Source organism: Leucopleurus acutus (assembly GCF_964270905.1).
Source record: "Leucopleurus acutus genome assembly, chromosome: 1".
NCBI lineage: Eukaryota > Metazoa > Chordata > Mammalia > Artiodactyla > Delphinidae > Leucopleurus > Leucopleurus acutus.
The window spans coordinates 197,370,535-197,384,760 of NC_139142.1; the positions used below are offsets into that span (position 1 = coordinate 197,370,535).

General features: G+C 41.2%; 1 protein-coding gene across 2 annotated transcripts in view; it reads right to left on the bottom strand.

The window, feature by feature from the left end:
• Positions 1-14,226, bottom strand: part of ITGA8 (integrin subunit alpha 8) — a gene marked incomplete at both ends in the record, with an annotated part of 178,153 nt that overhangs the window by 65,182 nt on the left and 98,745 nt on the right. For both annotated transcript variants that reach the window (XM_082844951.1, XM_082844950.1), the window contains 6 exons: positions 686-778; positions 7,619-7,766; positions 9,428-9,495; positions 9,987-10,124; positions 11,461-11,615; positions 12,027-12,082. In XM_082844951.1, the coding sequence (XP_082701077.1) occupies positions 686-778; positions 7,619-7,766; positions 9,428-9,495; positions 9,987-10,124; positions 11,461-11,615; positions 12,027-12,082 (658 nt within the window). The remainder of the gene's footprint in view (positions 1-685; positions 779-7,618; positions 7,767-9,427; positions 9,496-9,986; positions 10,125-11,460; positions 11,616-12,026; positions 12,083-14,226) is intronic.

Sequence of the window (14,226 nt, forward strand, 5' to 3'; positions counted from 1 at the left end):
TAACAGGAAAACACTGTGAATGATATTCACATGGGAGGTATATCTAAAGTAAAAGTTTAATCATCTTTGCTAAAATTCTTAATTCTGTTATTTCTTAAATCCTTTACATCGTAGTTCTTCTTGGATTCAAAGAAAACATTTGTAGTGAAATTCAAAGAAAATATACTCGAGAAAAAAATCTGTAGTAAAAAAAATAGTTTTTAGAGATTTGTTGAGACTGAAGACATGTAAGACTGATGTCAAAAGAAAAGGCATATGGGCTTCCCTCGTGGCGCAGTGGTTGAGAGTCCGCCTGCCGATGCAGGGGACACGGGTTCGTGCCCCGGTCCGGGAAGATCCCACATGCCGCGGAGCGGCTGGGCCCGTGAGCCATGGCCGCTGAGCCCGCGCGTCCGGAGCCTGTGCTCCGCAATGGGAGAGGCCACAACAGTGAGAGGCCCGCGTACCACACACACACACACAAAAAGGCATATGAAAGTATCCATCATTTGGTGTATTTTAGCGCAGATTGTCCACTCAGTGTGGGGTTGCGATGCAAAATCCCACCACCCTGGGAATTTCCTGCCTAATTGGTTTTAGTTGCCAGGTGCTAAATTGCTGAGTGCTAACTGGGGGTGCTCTCCACTAGTTCTCTTTAAAATTCAATTAGACAGAAATCAGCTAAGTGCATCTGGTTTTCTCTTACGTTTGTTCCAGCCACCATAGGGTTCCCAAGGTCACACACCACCATTCGGGTGACATTGTCCATCTTGTACTCACAGCTCAGTGGTCGCAGTGCCTGCAACGGGAAAGAACACCAGTGTGCAGTCAGGGGTGGAATAAACGACATCCTGTCGCAAAAGCAATGCTGCGGGCCAGGCAGCTTCTCTTGATTTCAAACACCTGTGTGAGTGCCTGAGCCCAAGGGTTCATGTGTGACCATCAACTCAGAAGAGAAGCTTGTGAGAAAAGACCAAAGTTTAATTTTAAGAAGAAACATGTTGTATGGGTAAACACATTTGTTGTGTTTCATTGAGGAAGAAAATGCTTAGTAGAATATATATATATATATATATATATATGTGTGTGTGTGTGTGTGTGTGTGTATATATATATGTATATATACATATACATATATGTATGTGTATATATATATATACACACACACACATTTTTTTTTCTTTTTTTTTCTTTTGGCTGTTCCGCGTGGCATGTGGGATCTTAGTTCCCTGACTAGGGATTGAACCTGCACCCCCTGCAGTGGAAGCACTGAGTCTTAACCACTGGACCGCCAGGGAAGTCCCTGAAAATGCTTAGTAGACTATTTATATGAACATTTTTGAAATGATTTGCACTACTGTTCATGTTCAGTTTGGGCCATGAAGATCATGGATAATTAAACATAACTAAACAAATTAATTTTTGCAAACATGAAATGACAGCAAGATGTATATTATAGATTATCCTACAACGCAATGACCATTTGCAAGAGAATTGCTTTGGACACAAATTTCTCCATACCATGGTTCCATTTGGAGATTACACACCCAATCTTAGTTCAATCCTATAAATACTTAAGATGGGAAGAGAACACTTTTTTATGTTTACCCACTGCTTTTCACCTCCCATCTTGCCCCATATCCTGTTCTGATTAGAATGTATAAAAACTCAAGTTTGAAGAGGCACTTAGAACTGTGTGCTGGAGAAGGTCTCAAGGTTACAGCCAACGGGCTTATTTTACTTAGCCTAATGTCCTTAAGGGTCATCCATGTTGTAGTATGTGGCAGAATTTCCTTCCTTAAGGCTGAATAATATTCCATTGTATGTGTGTACTGTATATTGTTCATCTGTTCACCCACTAATGGCCATTTGGGTTGTTTCCACCTCTTGGCTATTGTGAATAGTGCTGCTACGAAAATGGATGTGCAGGTATCAGTTGAGAAACTGATTTTATTTCCTTTGTATATATACACAGAAGTGGCATTGCTGGATCATATGATAGTTCTCTTTTGAAGTTTTTGAGGATGATGTAATTTTTAAGGGGAAAATTTGGGGAGACTATTGTTTTGCTGATTGTATGAGGTGGTGTTAGTGTATTTCTTACTGGGCCCCAGTTCTTGAACACTGCTTTGTTTAACTGGGCACCTGAGCATCTCATAGCTCAGGAATAATTTTTAGATTATTGTTCATTCATTTTGGAGATTCCTCTGAGGTTCAAAGAATAATTTTAGGAGATGATCTGGATCTTAAACTGCATTTTTGCGTCCATCGCCAAAGCCTGTTATTTGTACCATAATGGCAATTTAGTACGCAAGGGAAAATAAGGGTTCTGTTTATTGCAGCATCTGTGTTTGTGTCTAAAATACTGTTTATTTTAGCAAGAACAAGGTTGTGATTCAACACTGGTTTCAGGTTAGTGGAAAAAACTGAGATTGTGGTGTTTTGCTTTCTAGTCTTCCGTCCTGTGTTTATGTGAAAAACACATGAAAGGAAAACAGTGAAATCTAGTGGAAAAGGAGTTATTGACCTATGTTTGTGTTATTATAAATGTTCCCGTGTTTAAATTAATGGGTCTTTACAGTGGAATATTATGGCAGAATGACAAAGGATGTGTTAAATCTGTGAGTGTTGGTCTGGAAAGATAGTCTACGAAACATAGACGTAGAGATGGAGGTGTGTATGCGTGGGTAGAGAAAATAGTCTGCAAGGATATATAAACTGAGTGGAGAGAATTAAAAGTTATTTCTATGTGGTAGCATTAAAAAAAAAAAAAAGTTACACCCGACGGAGGGGAAAGTAAAGGAGGTTTATCTTTGGACTCCTGTCCTCTGGTCACAGCTCTCCCTTGTGTCTTCAGGCTAGAAATCCACATCTGGATCTCCACCCTGAGCCCCTTTCCATCTTTCAAAACCTAATGTCCCTATGGCCCTGCTCTTGCCCGTGGTAATAGCTACATATGTTCATCCATTATTTCACTCTAACTTGTTAAGTGCTACTGATATATTACCTGTCAGCCTCATTCCCAAAGATAAGCTTGCAAACTGAGGACTTTCACAAAGGACCCCATGAGAGGACCATGGAAGAGGGTTCCAAATACGAGGACCACTTATCCGTCAGTCAGCTCTATCGAAGTTTCATTTAAGGAAGTCATGTGAATTTTCAAGGATAGGTTTCAGAAACCACCTCCTTTCCATTCTTTCCACATGGTTGAGAAAAACCAAGAGCCAAAACCAAAGCAAAGAAAAGGCAAATGAACCCCAGACACCTAAGTCAAGGGCTCTGTGGGTAAATCATACGCTTTAAGAAAATGAGCTTAAGCAAGCAGGGGGTTTTTTGTATCTGTTCTCTTCCCAGTGCCTAGAAAAACGTCCAGCACAAAGCAGTAGACGGTGTCAGGAGATACACAGCAAACGTAGCTCCCAATCTTTCCTACGAGGAGCCTGAAATGAAATGGACAAGCACACAGCTGAGTGTAAAGCCCTCTTCCTGCCATCAGCCATTGAAAGGTGTGTTTTAACTCATGAGAAAGAAATGGAATCTCTGATATTCAGAGGCAGCATTTAATACCTGCTCTTTCCAAATAACCCGAGTGGCATGTTAGTATCCTAAGGAGGTAAGAAACATATTTTCCAAAAGCTGATAATATTTTTCCTTCTCAAAGGTAGCTTTAGCATGTGTTCAAGTTCTGAAGGATCCATAACTAGCTCTAATTGTACAGAGATGTTTTGTGTTGGGATTACTAACTCAATCCTGAAAACAGGAAAAAAAAAAAAAAAAAAAGAACTCAGCAACAGCTTTCCAAAATACCCACGTGTCCCTTGAATATAATTCAAGGATTTGGTTTCTATAGTAAATATTTTTATCTTATCTGAAGGTTGAAAGTCATATGTACATTTTTTCCCCAGCTTTCTAGAAATAGCTTTTTCACATCAATCAGAGATCTTTTCTCTCCCCAGATTCCCCACCCTTTTTCTTTTTTTAACCTTTATTTCCTCTCTCTGAGTGGGAGAAACAATGATTGTTTTTGTAGATATTTCTAGATTATTTTCCTTAGCTGTTCCTGGGACTATCTTGTTCTCATCCATTTATAGCTCTTAGAGTATTATTCATTCACTGAAAATATTTACTGTGTACCTGCCACTTACCAGGCACTGATCAAAAAAAAAAAAAAAACCAAAACACCCTTGTCCTCCTTAAATGTCCTATTATTATAAGAATCGTAATAAGGAATCACAAGCAATTGTAACAAGCACTGGAAACACACAATTAGTACAGTTTGTTAAGTTTCATGAGAGCAGAAATTCACAGTGATGGAGGAGGACAGGCACATAGAAGTAAGCAATCAGAGAAGACATCCTGGAGGAAGTGACATAACCTCATAGGGGGCCTGGCAGCTCAGTGGTTAAGAAGACGGGCCTGGACCTGACAGCTGAGGTGTCAGTCTTGGTTCTGCTACGTAATAGCTGTGTACCTTTGGGCAAGTTTCTGAATTTCTCCTTATCTATACAACAGGGAAAATGATAGCCTTACCGTTTCTCTATCAGGCTGTTATGAGGACTAAGTAAATTGAATACTTGCAAGAGCACAGAGCAGAGCCCAGATCATAGCAATTGCTCGGTGAATTTCAGCAGCCTCAGTCGTTATTAGGCTGAGGCCTGAAGGGTGAGTAGTAAGAAGTAAGCTGGGGAAAGGGGATGAGAGAGTAGAGTTACAGAGGGAACAGCAGGTGTGAGCTCTCTGTGGCGGGAGGGCGCATAGGTATTACAGAAACAGAAAAGAAATTCCATCCCTCTAGGACTAGGGTGGGAGGTAAAGGAAAGAAGCAAAGACTCGTGATGAAGCCGAGGAGGTCAGCAGGGTTGATGTAATTAAGGGCCTCATAAGTCATCTCAGGGCTTTGTAGGACTTTATCCTACAAGCAATGGGGAGCTAGTGAGGGTTTTCAGCCAGAGAGTGACAGGGTCAGATTTGCATTTTAGAAAGAGGGCTTCCCAGGGCTTCCCTGGTGGTGCAGTGGTTAATAATCTGCCTGCCAATGCAGGGCACACAGATTTGATCCCTGGTCCGGGAAGATCCCACATGCAGTGGAGCAACTAAGCCCATGAGCCACAACTACTGAGCTCGCGTGCCACAACTACTGAGCTCGCGTGCCACAACTACTGAAGCCCACGCACCTAGAACCCATGCTCCGCAGCAAGAGAAGCCACTGCAACGAGAAGCCCGTGCACCACGACGAAGAGTAGCCCCTGCTCACCGCAACTAGAGAAAGCCCAGCAACGAAGACCCAACACAGCCAAAAAAAGAAAGAAAGAAAGAGAGCTTCCCATGCAGGGAAGGGGCTGGAGGCTGGGAGATGGGGAGATGAGTTAGGAGACTGGTGTAGCCATCTTGGGAGAAGATTGTGCCAGCCTGGAGGAAGGCAGTGACCGTGGCAGTGAGATGGAGAGAGGATAGGGTTGGACAGGTGTAGGACTGACTTAGGCTTTAGAAACTGGGTGGAGACCGGCGCGATTCTCTGAGACAGACTGGAGGGAGGAGGAGTGTGGGAAGATGACGTCTAGTTCCGGAAGCACTGCATGTGAGGTAGTTTGAGACAGAGGAGTGGAGCATGTATGAGGTCCCTTGAATAGACACATTCATAGTGACAGAATGTGGAACACTGGGTACCAGAGGCTGGGGAAAGGGGGCAAGAGGGAGTTGGTGTTTCATGGGTACAGAGTTTCAGTCTGGGGTGATGAAAGTGTTCTGGAGATGGACGGTAGTGATGGTTACACAACAATGTGATTATACTTCGTGGCACTGAACTGTACACCTCAAAAGGGTTAAAATGGTACATTCTATGTTACATATAGTTTACAACAATAATAATAAAAAGATAGAGCACATGGGCCTTTATTCCTAGAAAAATTGAGAAGGTCACCGAAAAGAACTGTAAAGGCTGGCTCCCTTAAGGTCTCCAGAGAAAGACATGATCAGCTTCTACATTTCCGAAAAGATGAATGTTTTTAGCCAAAGAACAACAAAACTGACAATCAGATAATCCCTCATACTTTTCCCCTTGAGAGAAAATTGTTAAAAAAAAAAAAAACTTGAACCAAGTATAAATAAAAAGAGACACAAACTTCAAACTGCTTAACAACAAAGAAGGAATTAGAATGTGGCTTAGTCATGTCAAACCAGATTCTGCCCAAGGGAAACTGATGGAGGAAAAACAGTTAAAGACTCATTGGAGATTATAGATAATGTCTGTTATAATGTTTAAAGCCAAAGATAGAAATGATAAATGTTTCCTGTGTTTTCCACCCAACAGTGAACAGTAAACTAGATGTTTTGCTAAAAGAAGAATATTTTGAATAGATGCTTTGTTTAACAAAGTCAGGGGTGCAGTGACAGAAAAGGAGTTGAAATAAAAATATAGGAAGAGCCCTGGAACATTTTTGAAAATAACATACTTGAGCTTCATTGTTTGTTTATGTATTATTTGCATGTAATTATTCTTAAGTGATATGTTCCTCCAAATTTCTTCAACAGAAACTCGTGATGACTTTACAACTGTCAAAGATACTGGATTATTGCGCCTCTGGGTTATTTTTTCACTGAGACGATAATTCAGTCAAAACATAAGTCATGAGACTAGCGGTGTGCGCAGAGAATTTTGTATTCCCCACGTTTGTAAATGCCTTTCAAATACTGACATCACAACCGTTGCTAGCATTTCTTTAGAGGAATTCTTTTTCATTAAATTATTTGATCATTAGAATGTGCACGTTCCCAAGAGGATGCAGTTTTTGGAAAGTAGCAGAACTTTAATAAACTTCAGTTAAATGAACATATCCATCAGCAAGAATTTAAATAACACTCATCATGCCGACTTCTACGTCAAGTGCAGGGATGACTATAAACGTGTGAAACTTGGTCTCTGCCCTTAATTGTGAGTCTGTGTATCTTTGAAACCAAGGGACTCTCTCTGTTATCCTTCACTGTATTTATAATGGTTTTAGAGCAGAACCTGAGGATATTCTGAGTGGGAAGATTCATATTGTGATAAGGAAAGGAAATCTATAAAAAGCATTGCTGTGAGTTTAACAAATAGTGGCATTGCAGGACTGGCAAATGACAAAAACCTGGCTTTTTCTTGGTCCCGGTCCCGAAAAGGTGAACCAAGAAAAAAGAAAACATGAACGTGTTTCCTTTCCAGTGCCTGTCTAGGCTGTTTTCAGCGCTCATCTGGGATTGGTCAGACCTTCCTCCATAAGCAGTAATGAAAACCAGACCTCCTGGGACCTGCTTGAAGCATAAAGGAACTCAAAGACCAGAAAACAGCCAGGGAGGGTGGGAGTTAGCTTGGGGAGTGTAGCGGATAGAGCACATTGATGAGCTGCTTCTTTCAGACAGCTGTCTTCCGTGTTTCAACTCCCAATCTTGGGCCAGTTTATCTTTGCACTGTGGCTGAGAAAGATATTAATACTGCTTAAGACCATCTTCCTTCCTGGGCCGTTGCTATTCTGCTTAACAAAATAAGGTGCCATTTTGTTTTCCTTTATCGAGGAAGGAATCCTCAGCTAAGATGACTTAACATGGATTTGTCTTCAAAAATATACCGAGCTCTTTCCTCCTCCAGATCACCTACAGGCATTACCTTGTTGCTGCGTTCAATCCCAACATAATCAGCCTCTTCTGGAATTATCACAAAGAGCTCGGCTTCGTAGGCACCTTCCCCTTCATTTCTCGCGTTGATTATGAGCGTAAGGTGGTTTTCATCTCCAATGATGACCTGATGCTTATCTCTAAAAATGCAGTTTAAAAAGAATCATTAGGTACTCTGCATCTCTGGATTCATGGATATTTTATTTAAGGACTTAGAGGAAGATGTAAACATGCAAGACTGGGAAAAGAAACAAGATGGATCGTCATGAGGGGGTGGTGAGAAGAATCAAAACTATGTCTGGATGAGAAGGACAGGAAAACATCCAGGGGTGTTCTGGTAAATATTTAACAACCAGCGCTTCAGACTAGTGGTTACCAGTGGAGGAAGGGGCAACATCGGGGGCGGGGGCAGGGGGAGGTACAAACCACTGGGGCTGAGACAGGCTCACGGATGTATGTACAACTCAGGGAATAGAGCCCCTACTTTGGAATAACTGTAAATGGAAAGTAACGTTTAAAAACTGTATAATAGGGCTTCCCTGGTGGTGCAGCGGTTAAGAATCTGCCTGCCAATGCAGGGGACACGGGTTCGAGCCCTGGTCCGGGAAGATCCCACATGCCGTGGAGCAGCCAAGCCTGTGCGCCACAACTACTGAGCCTGTGCTCTAGAGCCTGTAAACCACAACTACTGAGCCCGTGTGCCACAACTACTGAGCCTGCGCTCTAGAGCCCATGAGCCACGACCACTGAGCCCATGTGCCACAACTACTGAAGCCCGTGCACCTAGAGCCCGTGCTCCGCAACAAGAGAAGCCACCACAATGAGAAGCCCGCGCACCACAATGAAGAGTAGTCCCCGCTCACCACAACTAGAGAAAACCCGTGTGCAGCAACGAAGACCCAGCGCAGCCAAAACTAAATTTATGTATTTATTTATTTTTAAAAACCCTGTATAATAAAGTAACAACCAGTTCTCAAAAACAAAAGGAAACAAAGAAAACCAGGATGTGTAGCATTTGCCGATTCCAGTGGTGTAAATCCTCCCACTGTGATCAATTTCAAGCTCCCAACATACTTAACGATCTGCCAGCAAAAATTCCCGAAAAGTTAACAATTAGCTCACAAGCCAGGAGGAGACGGCTTCAGCACATCCCTGAAAACATCCCATAGGAGGAAGATGGGCAATGGGAAGAGAGGGAGAGAGGTGGTTTAGAAAGTAGGAGGGGAAGCTGAGTGTGACGCAAAGTGGAAAATAAGAGGGAAGAAAGAGGCAGATAAAGGAAGATCTCAAATAGCTGATTGTGAGGTATTCTGAGGACATTTAATTCACTCCAGACTTCAAATTGAAACAGCATTTGGAAATGCCTACTTGTGACCCTTAAGCAAAGCTATTGCTTCGGACAGTGGCTAGATTATGAAGTTTGGAAAAAGTCCCCTTGAGAGGTTACCAAGAAGCTTCCAAACACTGGCAGCAAGATAGTTCCTGGGGTGGGGATGGGTTGAGGCAGGTAGAGAGGAGAGCAACCGGAACCACCAGAGATGAGTTAACTTCAAACAGAAGCATTTCCCCCCACTTTCGGTGAAGGATGGAACGGCTCAGGCAAAGTCTTGGGGTGTGTCACTTGACACCAATGACAAAGACCTAAGCCACAGGCTAACCCAAAGTGTAGCCAAGCTCAGAAATTTCACGCAGTGCACTTATTTTGGTAGTGGCTGGAAGTGTATACTTTCTCCAGAGAAGCTTTAAGTAAACACCTGTATGCCATTAGGTAAAATGGACAAGTTTATTTATTTAAACTTACGGTCTAGCTGACAGCTTCAAGTCAGGAATGCACATGTTATCTTCTCCACAGTCGACCAGGATGTGAGCCTGTGTTGTGGAAAAACATGTATCAGGAAGAATCTGGGAAAACCTGAATCCCGTCCTTTCTCTTGAAAATTATGAATGATCCCACAAGTTAAACCAAAGCTTTCCTTTCACTCTGCATGAGTCTACCTAGCTAGAAACTCTTTTCGGCATTGACCTCCCCTTATGGGTTAGCTTACTTAGGAGCCCGATTCCAATTCATTCTGAAATGTCTGTAAAGAATGCTACTCTGGCCGATGGTTTGAGGATTACAGGCTATACTGCTTCTATTACAGCCACATTTTGAACAAATTAAATCTTGGTTCCACAAGGGGAAGGGCTTCTGAAAACACAGGGATGCAGTGTTTCAGGAAACATGTTCAGAAAATCTCCCAAATGTTACAAGTGTGTATGCAGGAATGAAAACAAAAGGGCCTGGATTTCATCTTAAGGTCACAGGAGCAATGCCCAGGGCCTGATTGAGAATATACCATCAAAGACGGGCCAGGACCTACCTGTTCGGTAACAACGTTTTCCCTGTAGTAATTCAATATTGGTTTCACCTCCAGACCTTCTTTAAAGGTGGATTCATCCAAACTGTAATTCAAACTAATGTTGATTGGAGACAGTTTATCTCGGAATTCAGTTTCATCCTAGGGAAAATAATCACAAACTCAAGAAAGGCCCTGTAAAATGGCTGCAAGATGTTAGTTGGTGGAAGGCAGGCAGCACTTGCCTCTGGCCATTAAAAGCGAACCATGAAGTAACTACCACCCCAGCGGGCCTAGGCACATGCTGTGGACGTGGCATAGAGAAGCCAGTTTAATGAACGTATGTTCAGAGTTGGAATCATTTAGGCTTCGTTGAAATACATGCTTCTGGAAGCAATCTTCAGGTTCTCCAGATCTTCAACAACTCACACGGATTGGTCAGATTGCACAGTTAAAAATCAGTTGCACAGGAAACGTCACTGAAAGTTTCATGAACTGGGATTTTTATCTTAATGAGGTTGGCAGAATTTGTAAGTCCCCTTGGGCTCAGAGGAAGAAAACCTCTCGATTCTCTTCCTTTCTTAGCATCTCTTTAAGTCCTTGTTTGCCTGAACGTCAAAACACCTTCAGCACATCTGAAGTTCCCTTAGAAAAAGCACCAGAACCTTCCTGGGGAGGGAGGGGGTAGTACCGGCAGCAAGGTCTGGACACACAGGAACTCCCAAACCATGGAGTGGGCATGCCGCCCTTCAACCGGATGCCAGTATCAGTCATAATGAGCCACGAGGGTCGTGCACCAGCTTCTCATTCTACAATGTGTTTGTAAACTCTGCTTTCTACAGGTTTTCCCCTTACTATATCCCCTCAAAGAGGAGACCAAATGAAAAGAGGCTTCACAACGTCATCACCGGTAAGAAGATGAAATAACTGTATCATAACACGTTTTGGCTTTTTATTTCATGGTGGGTTTAGGAGTTATTGTAAAAATCCATTGCTTTAAAAATGTAATTATAATTTACTTTTAATAAAGCCTTTGAATGCCTCACCCTTTTCCTAAGTTGGCTCAGAAATGCACATTGATAAAATCTGGCCGAACATCCTCACGTAGGATAAAAATTCAAATAAATTGTGTCTAACTTTTATGTTTTTTGCGGGGAGGCAGTTGGAAATGAAAACCACCTGAGTTAGCACTAGTACTAAGGAGTGTACTCAAAACAAGAAGAAGCTTAGGAGCAGAAACTCACACAACATTGTAAATCAACTATACTCGAATAACAATCAAAAGAAAAAAAAGAAGCAGCTTCAGAATTAAAAGCAATACATCATTAGGTTGGCTGAAGTCAGGCTCAGCAGAGGAGTGTGTGGCTTTAAAGATTTCTCCTATAAAATGAAAATAGATGTGGGTCTGTGTGAACCACTGTGATGTTTAAATGGAGAAAAATGGTTGGAATTTGGACTTCAATGTTAGAGGCCAGAAAGGTGATTCTGTAACACTTACTCGAAGGTAAACGGTAAAGTCCTGGCATTGGAGGGATTTCTGCCCCTTTATCACGAGAGGGAAGACGAGATGTGACTGATGGTTTTCAAGGAAGAGTGTGCGTTTAATGGCTCCTTTTTGTTTCAGGGAATCTAACTGCACCTCGGCAGTCAGGCCTAAAGGACAGACATAAAGCAAATATAATCCAGAAAGGAAAAGTATTCAGTGAATGTAGCGCTTTATCAGAGATACGAATTCCTATTTCAGCTTGCTTATTCAGGAAACATTTTTTCCATAGTTGGGATCAAAAATAATACACGAGCTGCAAAGGTTTGATAAAATACTCCCCAAGCTAAACAACTTGTTTTGTAATGGTTTTACACAAAAAGTCATTTCCCCCATAATTAGGTCTGTTCTTACAGACAATACCAATTATTCAAGGACTGTTTATGTAGAAGTTCCCATATTTATAACAGAAATCTTGGTGCTAACGAAGAGCTCTTTGAAAGCTTTAAATGGTCTGTGCACCGCTTACTGTTGACTTTTCTTGATATGGTATAGGAGTGGAAAACTGAAAATATGCTCACCGATTGTGTTTGAAATGCTCTGGCCTGCCACAGATGCACACACTCTTAAAGAAAAGCTATGGGAAATAATAATAATTTATTGGTTAATAAACTTTTTCAATCTGAAGTAGCAAACTTCCTTTACCTTACCCCAGATAAAACGAATGCTTTATTTTTCCTCTATACTTCTCTTAGTGTACACACACACACACACACACGCAAAACCAAACAAATAAATATGCATATATTTATTGATTGATATATATACTTACCAAAAATATATTTATATACATATATATATCCAACAATTCTAATACGATTAAGAAAGGTGACATTATTACATAGGAAGGTAATACTTAAAATATCACTAGAGGTCGATTGATTTAATCAGTGGATTAATTGATCAATTACTTGCTGCCTTTTTTCAAGAAATGCATGTGAATATCTTCCATGTGCCAGGGAGTGAAGAACTGGGCAGAACAGCAGGGGGACAGCTAGTGGCAGAGCCTGGAGGTGAGCAAGCACGTGACCCCAACTTGAGGAACCTGAAGAAATCTGGTGCATTAGAGAAAGATGGGGAAAGCTGTAGGAAGCCGAGGCTGGCTGGGTCAGCAGGTAGGGAACAGGGCTTTGAAAATCACTTTAAAGACTTTGGATCAAGAGGTGCGAACTATTAGGTATAAAATAAGCTACAAGGACATCTTGTACAACATGGGGAATATAGCCAATATTTTATAGTAAGTATAAATGGAGTATAATCTTTACAAATTGTAAATCACTATACTGTATACCTGTAATTTATATAATATTATACATCAACTACATTTCAATTAAAAAAAAGTATTTGGATTTAATTCTGAGAGGCATGGAGCATCACGGTACGATTAACCCATAATCCACTCTCCGTGGAAGGAGATAAGAACTCAGGCAGGTACTTGCCAGGAGTGGGATATAATTTGAGGCAGAGACACCAGAAGAGGGAAGGGAAAAAGAAGGAAAATGGGGAGCGTAGAGTGACCATCTCAGGCTTGGTAAGCACAACAATACAGTGTATAAGGTCAATAAAAAAAGGATGGATGTGTAGGAGAGACCTTTGTAGTTTTGCCTTGAACATGCCCTGAACTCAATCCGGGGAGGTGCCTGCTGTGGCTTGTAGGATGGCCTGCACTTGGGTCTATCCTGCGGCCTTGGAGGGAATGAGGACCGGCCAGTGGTCTCTGCCTGACTGTTGCATGTGCTGACCTCCCTATGGAAAAATGTCAAGCTCTAAGCGCCAGCATTCAAGATGGGGCTTTTCCACATTTCTAAGAAAGTAAAAATGTAAGAAAATACTTAAGTATGATTTAACGACAGCCTTAACGTTTTTACTAGTAAATACTCTAGTATGATTTGAATATTTCCACAGAATCCAAAAGGAGTAAATAATCTCTAGTCGTGCTTTAATTATGTGTCAGCTTCCTGTGTCAGATATAATGAAGATGTGTCACATCTGGGATTCATCTAGCTCCCGTGACCTCAGTCAATGTCTCCCTTCAGGGTAAGTAATTTGTCCCATACCATTAAGCCAAACGTTTTCCGAGATGTCTCTGCTATTTCAAGTGTTTGTACCACTTCCCCAGAGAAATCATGAATTCCAGCCCACTTCCACTTCAATTGGAATAATTCAAGAAAGATGAATAGTTAATCACATCTTTAAATTTTGTAGCAGGTCTGGCTTTCAAAATTGGAATTTTTTCTGTGTCTGACTTTTTTGGAGGTACTTGGGTATGTGTTAAAATTGTTGACCGTTTTTCTATTCATCCTTATACTGAATAGGCAAAACTCATTAGCTTGTATAAGATAAATTCCTATTTGTAATAAAATTATCATTATATCTATAGATTCAAATAATTTTACATACAGTATTTTGTCTGACACAATTGAGAAGCAATAAAAATTTTTGCAAACGAGATAAAGTTATGAATGTGAACATTATCTCCTCCTTTTGAGAAGAATTTGATTTAAAAACGATGTCATCAGCTGAAGGGTCACTCGGTTTATAAATTATATGTCAGTGTTATTCTATACTTCTTAGTTCCCCCTTTCTGTTATCTTTATATCATTAAGTGGACGATTTTAACTTTTTCATACAAGTTTAAATAACCACTACGACTTACTGAATTATTGATAATAGCACTCCAACCTAAACTTTTTGGCTTATAGATGTCTTTAGCAGAAAAGA